General features: G+C 37.9%; 1 protein-coding gene and 2 gene segments (V, D, J or C); all 3 read left to right on the forward strand.

Moving 5' to 3' along the window:
* The window catches only part of LOC121464736, a 994,671-nt gene that overhangs the window by 234,635 nt on the left and 743,790 nt on the right, over positions 1–16,246 (forward strand).
* Positions 1–16,246, forward strand: part of LOC121464737 (immunoglobulin lambda-1 light chain-like) — an 840,936-nt gene that overhangs the window by 84,369 nt on the left and 740,321 nt on the right. The gene's annotated exons all lie outside the window — the stretch shown is intronic.
* On the forward strand, positions 2,958–3,450 carry LOC121464738. The segment is given in 2 exon segments: positions 2,958–3,017; positions 3,128–3,450. Coding segments are annotated over 2 exon segments (366 nt in total).

Consider the following 16,246-nt stretch of genomic DNA (forward strand, 5'->3'; position numbering starts at 1 on the left):
TGTTTATTTACATATTTAATGATTTAATGTGTGCGTATAAATGCTACAACATAAGTGTGACGTGTGACAGAGAACAACTTTTGTAATTTGTCTCTTTCCACAATGATTGTTCCAGGAATCAACTACTGTGAGGTTTTTTTTTTTTTTTTTTTTTTTTTTTTTTTTTACATACTGAGCCATCTTGGTGTTTATAAGGATCTGAGTAGGATACAATGTATAGTTTCATGCATTCATCAACCAGGGACAATCGATCTTTAGCTTCTTTCTTTTACTTCCCCCTTTCCATCGTCCCTCCTCCCCTTCCTCCCTCCATTCTTCTTTCTTTCTTTCTTTTCTTCTATTCATTCATTCTTTATGTCTTTCTATTGTTTCTGTCAACTAACATTTTTTCTTTGATTTGTTACCTTTTAAAAACCTTTTCATATGGTATATTTTTATTATATTCTTTTCTTTACCTCATCTCTTCCCAGACCCTCACAGCTCTCTACCTGTCCAACTTCATGTATTTTATTTTTCAATCAAAACAAAACAGAAAAACCACCAAAAAACAAAACAACATCAACAAAAAAGAAAAACAAAACAGACAAAGTAAAATGGGGAAATCAATCAGACAAAATATAGCAGAATAAAACAAAAAGTATGTGTGTGTGCTCGCGTGTGCACGCAAACACACACACACACACATACACACACACACACACACACACACACACACACACCATGGAGTCTGAATACTGTTAATTAACTACCCTGGTTACAGGATCTTTCCTGGAGTGTTTGATATTTTAGTGATACTGCATTAGAGCAAACTTATGTTCCCTTTTTAAAAAATTATCTATTACAAATAAACTCATGGCTATGGTTGTGACTGTTTGTCCACTTCTTTTCTCAGTGCTGACATTTTTTCTGGTTTGAACCTGTGCTGCTTTTGTGTGCTTCCTTTCACAATCTTTGTGAATTCACATGTAAATCAGTCCTCTTCTTTCTGGAAGATTCTGTTTCCTTGGAGTCATCCATCATATTTGTTTTTTAAACTCTTTCCACCCATCTCCTCTTCTGCATATACCCTGAAGCCTGGTAGATAGGTGTTTGATGAAGACAACCCAGGTAGATAGTTTCTTTAACTATGAATAAGTTAAAACACACCTGAGCAAACACACATGGTTCTGACATTTCTTTTGCTTCTGCTTCACCTCCACAATGGCTAATTTTTCTGTCATGATTCATTAACTCTTGCCTTTAATTTATAGCTTTTCCATTTTTTGAACATCTATCCCTCTAAATATCTGTCAGTTGAATATAATATTTTTATATCACATAAGTAGTAGACAGGTTTCCAATAGTGTTTTTAGAAATCATCACACACAGTCATTCTTCATCAATACTCTCTAATCCTTACTTAAGGATAATTACAAGCCCACTGTATTATTTTTTTACATTAGTTATAAACTAATTGGCCTATTAACTCAGGCTTCTTATTAACTCTTATAACTTATATTAACACATTATTCTTGTTTATGTTGTCTATGCTCAGTACCTTTTTCAGTGAGGCAGTCACATCTTGCTTCTTCTGTGGATGGGCCAGGGTTGTGGACTAAGGTTTCCTTTTCCCAGAATTCTTCTGTTTTCCTTGACCTGCCTCTACTTCCTGTCTGGTTGTCCCACCTATACGTCCTGACTGGCTACTTACCAATCAGCATTTATTTAAAATACAATTGAAAGAATACAGACAATTGTCCCATACCACTTCCCCCTCTTTTTTTTTAAATAAAAAGAACTCTGGATCTAATATTCTTTGTTTAGCTTTTCTCCTGACCATTATCCATAATAACTTGTAACCAACATTCTAAACAAAGGAAAACATTCATAGTCCATTGTTTTGGGAATGTGGGCATAGTTTTCCAGGCTATTTCCTGTTGGTTGGGGGCACTGATAATCTTATGGGGTCCCAGAGAAAATTTAGAATTATGATCAAGTTTTGACTGGCGTATCCTGTGAGTCTTGATCATCTTAGGCAGCAGTCTTGAATCTGTTATGGATGTAGAACTTAGACATCTGGAGCCCACTGTATTCTTTCTCCAACTTTTCTCTTTATAATTCTGTTTTGTAATGCCATGTGATTTTCAAATTTTTTATTTATAATGCATCAAAAGAGTCATTCAGTATGATATTTATAATGCTAAATACTAATATTTATCAGTGTGTCTCTGTGCGTCAGTCTACTGAGGAACCAAGTAGAGAGAATAAGTCTGGATTCTTGAGCATTCTGAGAAGGGGCTCTTGCAGTAAATTTCTCTGTCTTCAGCATAGGTAGGAAAAGTCCCTGAAAAAAAAAGATCCTTATAAACTAAAGTCTAAAACATTGGTTCTCTAACTTCCTAATGCTTTGACTTCTTAATACAGTTCCTCTTTTTGTGGTGACCCCATTCACTGCTATTTCATAAGTGTAATTTTCCTACTGTTATTTATCATAATGTATTATATGATAGACAGGATATTTGATTTGTGACCCCTGCCCTGTTCAGGAATACTGTTCGACATAGTAGCCACACTGAGAAGATGCATTAAAAAATAGATTATTTAAAAGTCAGCCTCAGAGGAGATAACTCCTGACCATGATCAGAAAGAGTTCAGTAATTAAAGCCTTTGGAAAGTATGGTAGTCACAGACATGACAGACCTGAATTTGCTCAGCGGGGGTCCATATGTTCACTGGAGACTCTCAGCTGAGAACACAAACATCTCTCTCTTTGTGACTGTTCATGGTTTAATAGGCCTAGCAGCTGGGGCTACTGTGAACCCTTGGACAGCCTAAGAAAGAAGTGACACCCAGACTTTTGACAGTACCAACACCTAAGATTTGGTTGGCCAAGACAAATTTGCATGAAGGGCCTTTTCAGTTCTCTGAGAATTGTTAAAGGAGAAGAGAGACCCACACCACGTCTGTCTCAGCAGAGCTCAGAGGTGTCTGCACCATGGCCTGGATTCCTCTCCTCTTCTTTCTCCTTCATTGTACAGGTCTGGAGAATCATCTGCACACTGATGCCAGTTCAGGGAAACAAACTCATAGTAATATATATTTTTCCTCTTCTTTTACCCCAGGAGATAATGTGTTTCTCTATTTTCAGGGTCTTTCTCCCAACCCGTGATGACTCAGTCACCCACAGCCTCGGCCTCCCTGGGAACCTCAGTCAAACTCACCTGCACCTTGAGTAGTGAGTACAGCACCTACCCCATTAGTTGGTACCAGCAACAACCAGACAAGGCTCCTAACTATGTGATGTTGCTTGCAAATAATGGAAACTCCAACAAGGGGGATGGAATCCCTGATCGCTTCTCTGGCTCCAGCTCTGGGGCTCATCGCTACTTAAGCATCTCCAACATTCAGCCTGAAGATGAAGCTGACTATTTCTGTGGTGTAGCTTATAGCACTGGAGGACAATATGGGTGAACACAGTGAGCTAGATAAATGAGGAAGCAGGACAGAAACTGTTTTCTTCTCTTGCTTCCAAGGCAGGCCTATGGCTTTGGAAAGGTTCATCTGAAGTTCTTACCTATCACACTCCTTGGATATTTTCTTCTTGTTCTCAAAGGAACAAATCACCATTCTAGCAATTTACCCTGGGCTCCTTGGGAAAGGAGAAAGGCTGGGATAGTATAGAGTACACTGCTGTGTAAGAGTGGTGACTATGTAAAATCAAATCTCATGTGTATAAAGTTGAAGGATGAGAATATTCTCTTATGAACTTAGAGCAATGGGTCAAAGGCTCTCACTGTTGCACAACAAAGTTCACAGTAATGTCTATTCTTTGTAAGATGCCTTCTGGTCTCGTGCTCTAACTGTTTTTTCACTTCAATAAATTGCCAAAAAACACATTGTAATAACATTTATGAGTGCAAGATCCCATATACTCATGATAAAATAATAGTAACCAACACTGTCTTAGCATTTTCCTTGAATGCACATGAACTTCTCCCTGTTGCTCCTGACACCCCTTCTTTACTTAGTGGGCCTTCCCAGGGATTTTGAAGGAAGGATAATATGACTATCAGTTTATTTATGGTTTAGTCTCTGCCAAAATTCTTACTTGTGAAATTTCTATATCAGCATTGAGGACTTCCTTTTTCCACACTGAGACCACCTTTAAAATATTACTTTAGGATCAAAATAACCAATGAAATCATAAGATACAACATATGAAAGACAAAAACAAGATCAATAAACAAAGAAAACTGCACTAAATTTCTATAAATACATCTTATTATAAGAGTATCAGGGCATCATTCTTTTGTATAGTCTTTCAGTGAGAAGGCCAGAAGAATTACAGTTGTTTTCCTTGAGAAACCTCTGAAATCCAACTTGTAGAGCAGAGCCCCACATCAGGGCCTATGGGCTGTTAAGTGGTTTTGTTAGATCACAAACCTGAAACATCAGGCCCTGCTGGCAGTTAGGCCCTTATTGGTTTACCCTTCTTTCTCAGTCCTTACTTAGAATGGTATAACTTCTTTGTTACCTCTCTTTTTGGTTCTTTCTTTAAGCGATGAACAGAGTCCAAAGCCTTCCTTTTTCTCATACTTTGGTCTTCTTCACTATTCCCCCAGCTCACTCCCTATCAAGTGGCTGATTGTCTGCTTTACTAGTTATATTCCTATTTCTTTGATGAAACCCCATGGCAAAGGCAACTCTTAGAAGGGAGAGTTTATTGGGGAACTATGGTATCATAGGGATAAGGATATATGATGCTGAGGAAGTCACAGGTATGGAACAGGATCAAAAGCTTGGAGATCATGTCTCAAATGTTAAGCAGGAAGATGGGTATGGTGCAGGACTATAAAAATTCAAAGCTCACCCAAGTGACTTATTCAGCAATACCACTCTCCCTAAACTTACCCAAACAGCACAACTGACTTTGCACCAAGGAGTCAAATGTCAGAACCTATGGGGGACATTCTCACTCAAACCATCATATCCATGATGGAACTGAGCACCATGCTGGCTTATCTTAAACAACATGCCATTTGTATTTATCATCTCCCTTCTCCATCTTTGGGCAGCTGCCAAGATTTATAATTTGCCTTCTCCCAATTTTCTGAACTGTTTTCTTTTAAACACTGATGAAATGGTCCTCAAGTTTCAAAATGTATTCAGCAGGAGAGAATGATATTAGATGAGAAGGGAGGAGGAAGGAGAAAAGAGGAGGGGGAAGTAGGGAGTGAGAGGGACAGACAGACTGACAAAGACAGGGGTTTGTAGGGAGGTAAGGGAGAGAGAGTGTGTGAGACAGATAAGAGAGAGATAGCGATAGATAGATAGATAGATAGATAGCTCAGCATAAAATTTTTGGCTGTGTCTGCTGAGTCAGGAAAACCTCTCTCAAAGAAGCTGTGTCATGCCACCAGCAAACAGCAAGAAGCTATGCTAAACTCTGTAGTTTTTTTGTATAGAATTCCTTTTCAAGCCCTCTCAGATTTTACATGGATTTAGTCCACCACATTGGTGCCAATTTGTAGGAGGTTGCTGTGTTGTAGTAATTGGAGCGTTGGGTGCCGTTCTGTTGTATTAGGAGCGGCGGGGCTCCCTGCTAGCTTATGCTCCAAAATAACAGCACACAAACTGTATTCATTTAAACACTGCTTGGCCCATTTCTATCTAGCCTCTTCTAGGCTAACTCTCGCTCCTGGACTAGCCCATTTCTAATATTCTATGTAGCACAGCTAGGTGCACTTATCGGGAAGATTCTAGCCTATGTCCATCCTGGGTTGGAGCTTCATCGCGTGTGTCTGCCCAGGAGCTGGGAGCATGGCGTCTCTCTGAGGCGTCTGCTCCCAAGAGGAGAGCTGTCGAGTCTGAGCTCACTTCCTCTTCCTCCCAGAATTCTGTTCTGTTTACTCCTCCCACCTATGTTTTAACCTATGAGGGCCAGCCAAGCAGTTTCTTTATTTTTTTAACCAATGACCTTCCTCCATCATTGCTGTTTATTCATCCTGGCAGCCCAGAATCTAAATAATCACACAGAAACTTTATTAATTAAATCACTGCTTGGACCATTAGCTCTAACTTCTTATTGGCTAACTCTTACATCTTGGTTTAATCCATTTCTATTAATCTGTGTATCACCACATGGCAGTGACTTACCAGCTAAGTTTCAGCATGTCTTACTATGGTGGTGGATCCATGGCATCTCCCCATCCACCTTCCTTCTCCCAGCATTCAGTCTAGTTTTCCCTGCCTACCTAATTCTGCCCTATCAACAGGCCAAGGCAGTTCTTTATTCATTAACCAATGAAAGCAACACATAGACAGAAGGGCCTTCCACACCGGATCCATATCTATCCCCATACCCAAAACTCATGTCCAAATGGATTAAAGAACTTCACATAAATCAAACCAGACTGAACCTGGTAGAAGAGAAAGTGAGAAGTAGCCTTCAATGCATGACCACTTCCTAAATATGACCTCAGTAGCACAGACACTGAGAGCAACAATAAATAAATGGGACCTCCGGAAACTGAGAAGCTTCTGTAAAGCAAAAGATATAGTTAATGAGACAAAAAGGTAGCCTACTGAATGGGAAAAGATCTCCCCCAACCCTACACCAGACAATGGGCTGATCTCTAAAATATATAAAGAACTCAAGAAACTAAACATTAAAAAAATTCCAAATAACCCAATTAAAAATGGGGTATAGAATTAAACAGAGAATTCTCAATAAAATATCTCAAATGGATGAAGGACACTAAAGAAAATGTTCAACATCCTTAGCCTCATGGAAATGCAAATCAAAACAACTCTGAGATACTATCATGATGGCTAAGATCCAAAACACCAGTGATAACTTATGCTGAAGAGGATATGCAATTAGGGGACTACTCAATGCACACTTGGATAGCCACTTTGGAAATCAGTATGATGGTTTCTCAGAAAATTCAGAATCAACCTACCTCAGGATCCAACAATACCAGTCCTGGATTATACCCAAAAGATGCTCAATCATACTACAAAGACATTTGTTCAAGATGTTCATATCAGCATTATTTGTAATAGCCAAACTTGAAAACAACCCCTCAACCTAAGAATGGATAAAGAAGGTGTGACACATTTACACCTTAGAGTAATACTCATTGGTAAAAAACAAAAAACAAAACAAAAAAAATGACATCTTGAAATTTGCATGCAAATTGATGGAACTATAAAACACCTTTCTGAGTGAGGTAACCCAGACCCAAAAGAATGATGGTATGTACTCACTCATTGGTGGATACTAGCTATAAACAAAAGATATTGAGCCTATTGTTTATGATCCTAGAGAAGCTAAGTAACAAGGTGAACTGTAAGCAAAACATATATAGTTCCACCTGGAAAGTCAAAATAGACAAGATTGGCTGCCAAAATTGAGAGCATGGAGATAGGGCGGGGAGAAGGAAGATTGGAAGGGAAAGAGAAGAGAAGAAGGAGAGGGGAAGGAGAATGTGAGGGAATGGGATAGTCAAGATGGAGGATGGAGGATGGACAGAGTTGAGAGCAAAAAAAAAGAGATATCTTGATTTAGGGAGCTATTTATGGGGCTAGAAAGAAACTTGGTTCTAGAGAATTTCCCAGGAATCCACAAGGATGACCCCAGCTAAGATCTTAAGCTATACAGGAGAAGATGCCCAAACTTGCCTTGCTCAGTAGTCAGACTGATGCATATCTTACATCTCACCATAGAACCTTCGTCTGGCAGCTGATGAAAATAGAAGCAAATACCCACATCAGAGCACTGGACTGAGCTCCCAAAGTCTAGCTGAAGACTGGGAGGAGTGAGAATATGAGCAAAGAGGTCAAGACCATGATGGGGTCACCCACTGAAACAGTTTTCCTGAGCTAATGGGAGCTCACCAACATCAGCCAGATAGTGAAGGATCAAGCATCGTGCCAAACTATTTCCTCTGAATGTGGTTGACAGTTGCTTGGCTGGGTCAGACTGAGAGGGCACTGGTAGTGGAACCATGATTTATTCCTACTGCTTGTACTGGCTTTTTGGGAACCTATTCTCTTTGTATGGATACCTTGCTCAGTGTAGATATAAGAGAGGGCTTTGGATCTTCCCCAAAGTAATATGCCTTATCCTCTATGAGGAGTGGATGGTGGGTGGGATAGTGGAGTAAGTGGTGAGAATGGGCAGAGGGGAGAGATTGGGAACTGGGATTGCTATGGAAATGAAAAAAATTTCTTTTTTCTTTTTAAAAAATAAAAAAAATAATCCAGACAGAACAAATCATCTGAAAGTACCTTTGAGATTTTTTGTTTGTTTATTTGCTTTGTTATGATTTTTGTTAGTCATATACTGCTGGGCATGGGGCCTGCGCTTAAGTATTGTTTGAATAACTAGGAATACTCTATTGGAGAAAACTAACTGTTTTTCATTTAAGCAGTTATTGATTGGAGATAGTTTTTGCAATGGAAGTTTGTGTACACTTTCTTTGCCATCACTGACTTATACTTGTGTGATCTTACTTCCTGCTGTCTGAGAGGGCAACAACATCTTTAAGCAATCTTGAAAAGAAAAATTTGGGTTAATTGTCAAAACCTGTGTGCGGTAGCTGTATCATTTGTTTTCCAGTCTTTGTATAATGGGAAAGTAGGTGGGTTGTTTCAAGGCCTAGCAAAAGTGGTCTGTTGGGTTGGATCATCTCAACTTGTCACATCAAATTCCCCTGAGCAGTTTGTAATACAAAGTGTATCGTTAGGTGATACTCATCAGCTTAGTGGTATTATCATATTCCTGTTGGTATCATTGTTCTGGGACTCCATCTCCTTTTTCTTTGAAGTCCACTAAGAGTCCACAATATCCCCTAGTTTGCACCCATAGGGGTATATTTTTGTATACCTATTTTATATCATGAAAAATGAATAGAATTTCCTCTTTGTATTTTTTCAGAGGCAATTTGTAATTCCTAACAAGCAATGTTTTTTTACTTCTTCAAACATTCTTTCTGAAGTATCTATATTTGAATCAGCTAGTAACATGTCATCCATGTAATCATAGACTATTGATTGAGGAAATTTCTTATGTAACATTTCCAATGACTGTTGTATAAAATATAGGCACATGGTGTGGCTATTTAATATTCCCTGTGGGAGAAACTTCCACTGATATCTCTTAATGGGCTGAATTATTATAAGTAGGTAAGGTGAAGGCATTTTTTCTGTCTTTTGCTTGTAAAGTTATAATGAAGAAGCAATGTTTCAAATCAATAACTATAAGAGGACATCTTTTAGGTAATAGAGAAGGCAAAGGAATTACAGACTGTAGGAAGGTCATTGGCTAAATCACCTTACAACAAATCAGTTGTAATCACCAAATTACAAATTACAACTAATCCACAAGCAGTGCTTATATTTGTTGCCATTCTCCATTTTCCAGATTCCTTTTTAATAACAAATACAAGAGAATTTCAAGGACTAACTGATTCTTCAGTATGTTGAACTTTTGGCTGCTATTGTTACAGTTCTTCTAAGGCCTGAAGTTTCTCTGATGTTAAAGACCATTGCTCAATCCATACAGATTGATCCATCAACCATTTTAAAATTAGGGTGTTGGTTCCATTGAAAGATCAATGGCTGCTGTGCCCTGTTCTTGTACTCCCTGAATATTCTGTGAACATTTTTATAATGCCTTCAAATATTTTTCCAGAGACTATGTTTATTAATGGTTTGTTTCTGAGATGGAAAGTACACTAATCTAAATATTCCATTGCTGTAATAAATCATGTTCCCATAAATTTAGTGCTATGTTAGCCACATATTGCATTAATTTTCATCTCTGTCCTTCTAGCCCTATACATACAACCTTTCTTGCACTCTGTTTTACCTGAGATAAAGTTTCAATCATAAAAGCTGAAATTATAAACTGAAGAGACCAATTTGGTTGCCTATATTCTGATGTGATTATTGTTACAGCTTCACATGTATCTAGAAGACCTACAGAGACAACATCATTTATTCCTTTAAGTAGTATTAATTCATGAACATTCCATAATTTTATAATATCTTGGATGGCTGGACATACAGTTCAGGGATTAAGAGCACATAACTGTAGGAAATTCAAGTTCACTTTTAGCCCTCATGTGAGGTGACTAATAATAGCTTGTAACTTGAGCTCCAGGATTATCTAACAGCTCTGTCCTCTGTGTGTGTATGTGTGCTTGCTGTAAATGTATGTGCATGTGTGTGTCTCTGTGTGTGTGTTTTCACTCACACAGTCACCAAAATAATTTATAATACAAATTAATATAAAAGATATTTTTTCAGTATTTCAAAAATACTGTTTTTCAGTTCTGGGTCTTGAATATGTTTTCTAACACATGCTAGTCAGAACCTGGATTAGTACTCCACATCTCTAGGCCCATAGGTCTTTCTTTCTTTTCTCCTCTGTCATTCTGTAAAATCAGAGTAACACAGAGTGCCAAATCATGTGGCAGTCAAATTTTAACCAAAAAATTTTTCTACCACTAAAATCCACTAATTAATTCAATAATGGTCATATCTGGTGCTTTGCATTGTGGCAAAAATATTTCTATAGGATACTAATGTCTAATGAGGCTTTAGTGCCTATAAAAATTTAAACTAAATATTTTCAAATAATGACTCATTATTTCCAAGAAAGACAAAACAAACAGTAGTAAAGTACATGAACGAACCAAATAGCAAAGAGTTTTAATGTCTGATGATGAATTCTAGGGAACTCTGAGTTACAACACTCAAGTGACAAAACATCATTTATTTTTATAGACCAGAAAATTTACAGTGTAAACGACAAAATACAATCCCCCCCACCAATGCTGAGCTTTATCAGAATCCCTAGTAATAAGGTAAAAACATTTTATTCAGAAAGCACAAATTCCTCTTTAAGAGAAATTGTAGGGAATTTTGAATTGGAGGGAAAATATCTAATAAAAAAGCAACACAGGAGTCATACAAACAATAAAAATTAAAATGATAGAATTTTGATGTTTAAAAATATACAGTTTATAGCAATTTTGAAGAACAACTAAGGAACCTAAATTGAGGAATGAAAACTCATTCCTGAAGATATCTGAAGAAAGTATCCATAGTCCAACAGGGGGCACTGTGTACTTATGAGAAATTGACAAGACATGAAGCTGACTCCTGACTCACATTTAATCTTCTGAGCCAAGATTACTGGCCAGAATTAGAGATTACAGCACAGCAGGTATTTTCTCAAAGCTGACCCAACCTCCCTGGCAGCATAGTTTTTCCCTGGACTGAAGTGATGCAATGCAGTAATGATGGGAATAGTGAACACCTCTGGGGTTCTCAGGGTATTAGAGAAATAATAATTTGGTGCTTTATGAGACTCACATTTTATTCTTAAGGACAGTAACATATTGGCTTAAATTTCTGGCTCATGACTGCAGCTAAATTTTAAATTTAAACAATTTTCAGTAAAAAGCATAAATATATTTCTTCTTTTTCAACATTTTATTACTGTAGGCAAGGAAAGAGATGTGCATTTGTTAAAAGATGACATTTCTTCAATGACATCCACCTATACATATGTGAATTTGTAGGTATTTTATTTATTAGATACCAAGTATTGAATAAAGTATATAGCACCAAGGGACATGCCTGTATTTTTTAGTGGGCAACCTTAATAAGGTTAATCCTGGCACATGATATTTGTATTGGGACACAGGATAATCTTTTGCTGCATATCGTTGTACAATACAAAATAAATGGAGGAATCAAGAAAAGTTCATAACCCAAACCACAACAGTTTGTAGCCTCTATTATATCAATGCTTGTAACAAGATGCACATGAATTCTGCATCTGTGGTTCAAAATTAGGGTCTAATATTCTTCATTCATAAAGATTTCCTTTCCAAGTAACATACATCAATACCTGAAAGCCAACAATATAAAAAATGGCATAAAATAAAGTAAAAACTAGAGTCATAAGAAAAGAATAACAAAACACTTGCAAAAAGTAAAACAATTTTTAAATATTTATTTACATATTTATTTAATGAATTAACTCATGTGTATGGGTGTAACTGCCATAGCATGAGTGTGACATTAGAGGATAGCTTGTATAAACTGGCTCCTTCCCTCAACTGTGGTTGTTCCAGGAATCAACTCACATTGTCAGGTTGGGCAATAAGTGCCCTCACATGCTGAGCCATCTTGCTGGTCAAAAGGTTGGCAATAGGGTACAATATATAGTTCTTCACATGTATTCACCAAGGAAAAACAGAAGCCTAGTTTCTCTCTCTCTCTCTCTCTCTCTCTCTCTCTCTCTCTCTCTCTTTCTCTCTCTCTGTCTCTCTCTGTCTCTCTCTCTGTCTCTCTCTCTCTTTCTCTCCTCTACAATGACTTCTATCTTGATTCATCAATTATTGCTTAAATTTAGAAGTTCCCCTTCTCTGATCATCCATCCACCTAAACACATGCCAGTTAGATACAGTATCTTTATATCAGATAAGTAATAAGTAGGTTTCTGTGAGTTTTTTGGAAGCTGTCACATAAATTCAATCTTTATCATTCCTCTCTAGTCTTTACTTAAGGACAATTAAAGGCACAGTGAGTTCTTTTCCAATCCAGTTACTATAACTATTTTTGTAATTTAGGTATTTTTCTTTCCTCTGATTTCCTAAAAGTAGTATCTATCAAGAGGATCAAGGAATATAATATTTACCATGGTAGATACCAATATTCACCAGAGTGCCTCTATGGGTCAGTCTGTTGAGGATCCAATTAGAGGGAGAGAAAAGCCTTGATTCTTGAACATTCTGAGAAGGGTGTTCAAGAATCTCATGGAGGAACTTTCTATGTACTTAGTTTGTATTGAGAAATAAATCTCTATGTCATTGATTCTCAACCTTCCTAATGCTATGATTCTTTAATACAGTTCCTCATAATAGAGTTATCCCCCAACCTTAAAATTATTTGTTACTACTTTGTAACTATAATTTTGCTAATGTTATGAATCATAATGTAAATATCTGATACACAGGATATCTGATGTCTGACACTTGTCCTGGGGGTATAATTATAAGCAGGTTGAGAAATTCTGGTTTATATTATATTCTAACTGAAGAAAAGCAAACAAAACTTAGGACTTTTCATGACAATGAGACACATCTGCTCCTGGCAGCACCAATCTACTTCAAGAGGATGATGGGCATTGAAGAGGATCCTTATAGAGTTGGCTAGCCATTTGGGCAAGAGACTATTCATGCCTGGGCTACTTTATGTTATGCTGTGTGAACTGGACATGCAGGACCCACAGAAAAATGACTGCTAAACTTGCCTAAATATGAAACAGTCCTTCGGTGTTCCGGTTTCATTAAAGAGTCTGCAGACATTCTGTAGGACACAGACGAAAGTGACTGACAAACTGCCAATTTAGGTGGAATTGTCTTTGAAATTTCCTGCTTCATGGTAAAGTCTTCTGGATACTATGGGCCCATAGACTGAAGATTGGATGTCCTAATGTTACAGAAGAATTTTGAGTGACTGCCCCGGCAGTGAGACGTCTCTGTCATTTCTTGAGTTTTAGAAGTTGCTTACAATGCACTTCCTGTTAACTTAGGTAATATAATATCTTCTGGAGTCTTTGATGGAGTTGAAGAATAGATAGTTATAATTTTATAAGTTATGATAAAATATGAAATTATTATAAATATTGTAACTGTAATTCTTGCTTGATACCTGTTCATTATAAGTAATTTTACTATGTGAAAATTAAAACCATTCTTTTTATTTGAACAGAAAAGGAGAAATGGTGTGGCAAGTTCTTCTGTCTATGTGTTGCTTTTTTTGATTAATGAATAAAGAAGCTGCTTTAACAGAATATAGCCAGGCTAGAAAAGATATACAGAGACATTAGGCTGAGTCAGGGAGAAGTCATGTATCTGCAGCAGGGACAGATGTACTGGAACTTTGCTGGTAGTAGATGGCCCTGTGGTGATGCACAGAAAAATGGAAATGGGTTAGTTTCAGATATAAGAGCTACTTAGAAATATGCTTATGGCATTGGCCAAGCAGTATTGCAAATAATATAGTCTTTCTGTGATTATTTCAGATATGAGCAGCTTAAGAACCAACAAGCAGCCTCCACCAACAGAAAATCAAAGAGATGATTTAAAAGTCAGACTCATGCTGCTGGGCAGTGGTGGCACACGCCTTTAATCCCAACACTCAGGAGACAGAGATAGGTGAAACTGTGAGTTCAAGGCCAGCTTGGTCTAACAGAGCTAGTTCCAGGACAGCTAGGTCTATTACACAGAGAAACCCTGTCTCGGAAAACAAAAAACAACAACAAAAATGTCAGACTCAGAAGAAGAAAATCTTGGTCTTGTTTAAAATATGCTTAGTGGTCAATGTCTTGGAAAAGTATCACTGACACAGTCATGAGAGACACGAACCTCTTCACTGGGGGAATACATGTTCCAATGAAGAAGCTGGAGACTGTCAGCTGAAAACACAAATATCTATAACTTTATAACTGCTAAGGATTAAACAGGCCCAGCAGCTGAGGCCACTGTAGTCTCTTGGGCAAACTCAGGCAGGAAGTGACATCCAGGATTTTGATGGACACACATATAAGAAGGGATTTGGTTGACTAAGACAAATTTGCATAAAGGGCTGTGGTAGTTTTTTTGAGAAATGTTGAAGGATAAGAGAGACCCACACCATGTCTGTCTCAGCAGAGCTCAGTGGTGTCTGCACCATGGCCTGGATTCCTCTCCTCTTCTTCCTCCTTCATTGTACAGGTCAGGAGAGTCATCTCCACCCTGATTCTGGTTCAGGGAAATCATCTCATCCCCTATTCTCTGACCCCAGGATATAATGTGTTTCTCTATTTTCAGGGTCTTTCTCCCAACCTGTGCTGACTCAGTCACCCTCTGCCTCTGCCTCCCTGGGAGCGTCAGTCAAACTCACCTGCACCCTGAGTAGTCAGCACAGCAACTACTACATTATTTGGTACCAGCAACAGCCAGACAAGGCTCCTAAATATTTGATGCAGCTTAAGCAAGATGGAAGCAGCACGAAGGGAGATGGGATCCCTGATCGCTTCTCTGGCTCCAGCTCAGGGGCTGATCGCTACTTAACCATCTCCAACATCCAGCCTGAAGATGACGCTGACTATATCTGTGGTGCAGATTATACAATTAATGAACAATATGGTTACACACAGTGAACTAGACAGGTGAGGAAGCAGAACAAGAACTCTGTTGCTCTCTTGCTACCAAGACTTGACTAAATTATGAAGCTCTTAGCTATCACATTCACTGGATTTTTTGCTTATTATTCAAGAAGTTAGATCATAGGTTTATCAATGCCTCATGAACCCCTAGGAAAACAGAGGTGGAAGTGGGATTGTATAGAGCTTACTGCTCTCTAGTAATAAAATAAAAACTGCCATGTTTACAGATGGGGAGGGGAGAATATCCTTCTTACTAATTGGAGTAGTGAGTTCTCACCAAAGTTCATGGAAATATCTATTCTTTGCATGATAGTTTTTTTGTTTTTGTTTTGTCTCATGATATAATTTTTTTTTTCACTCCATCACATTCCAAAGAAGTACAGTGTAAGAAAATTTAAGGGGCCAGTGTGATGGGAGTCCCCTATTGCCAGCAAACAAAAAAAATAAGGAACAGAACAGAAGTCTGACCATTGTCCTTGAGACATATGACCTCAATGTCCTTCCTGCAACATCCTCTTAGAAAGCCCACTCAGAAACACTGAAGGCAGGACAAAGAGACCACCAGGTGGTTTTGTCTCTGTCAAAATGCTTTTCATTTAATATTTGTATTGATTCAATTTATTCTGGTAGAATTAAGTCAGACCATTTGTCTCTGGGTTTTTGTTTCTTTTTTGTTTTGGTTGGGAGACTTTTACTGGCTGCATCTACTTCTTCAGGGATTATTTACATGATCCAGCATTGGCTCTGGTTTGGGTGCTGAGACAGGGAAGGAACATAGTTGTGGAAAATGAATTGTTGGATCACCAATGAGTTTCCCACAAGTGGCTGGCCCACAATAGATCCAGTCATCGTGATTTATACCTCAAAAAGGCATGTTTTCCCAAACTAACAAACAAGTTTTTAATATCCTCCAATGTCAACATCTGGCAAAAGCCAGTAAAGAAAGATATTCTCTCCCAACATTTACACCAAAATATATTTAAACATGAATGCCGCATGGTCCCAGCAGCACTCTACACTGTACCAAATTCAAAT

This window comes from Microtus oregoni, unplaced genomic scaffold (assembly GCF_018167655.1).
Source record: "Microtus oregoni isolate MIOR12 unplaced genomic scaffold, Mior012 000029F_ref0000214, whole genome shotgun sequence".
NCBI classification, from domain to species: domain Eukaryota; kingdom Metazoa; phylum Chordata; class Mammalia; order Rodentia; family Cricetidae; genus Microtus; species Microtus oregoni.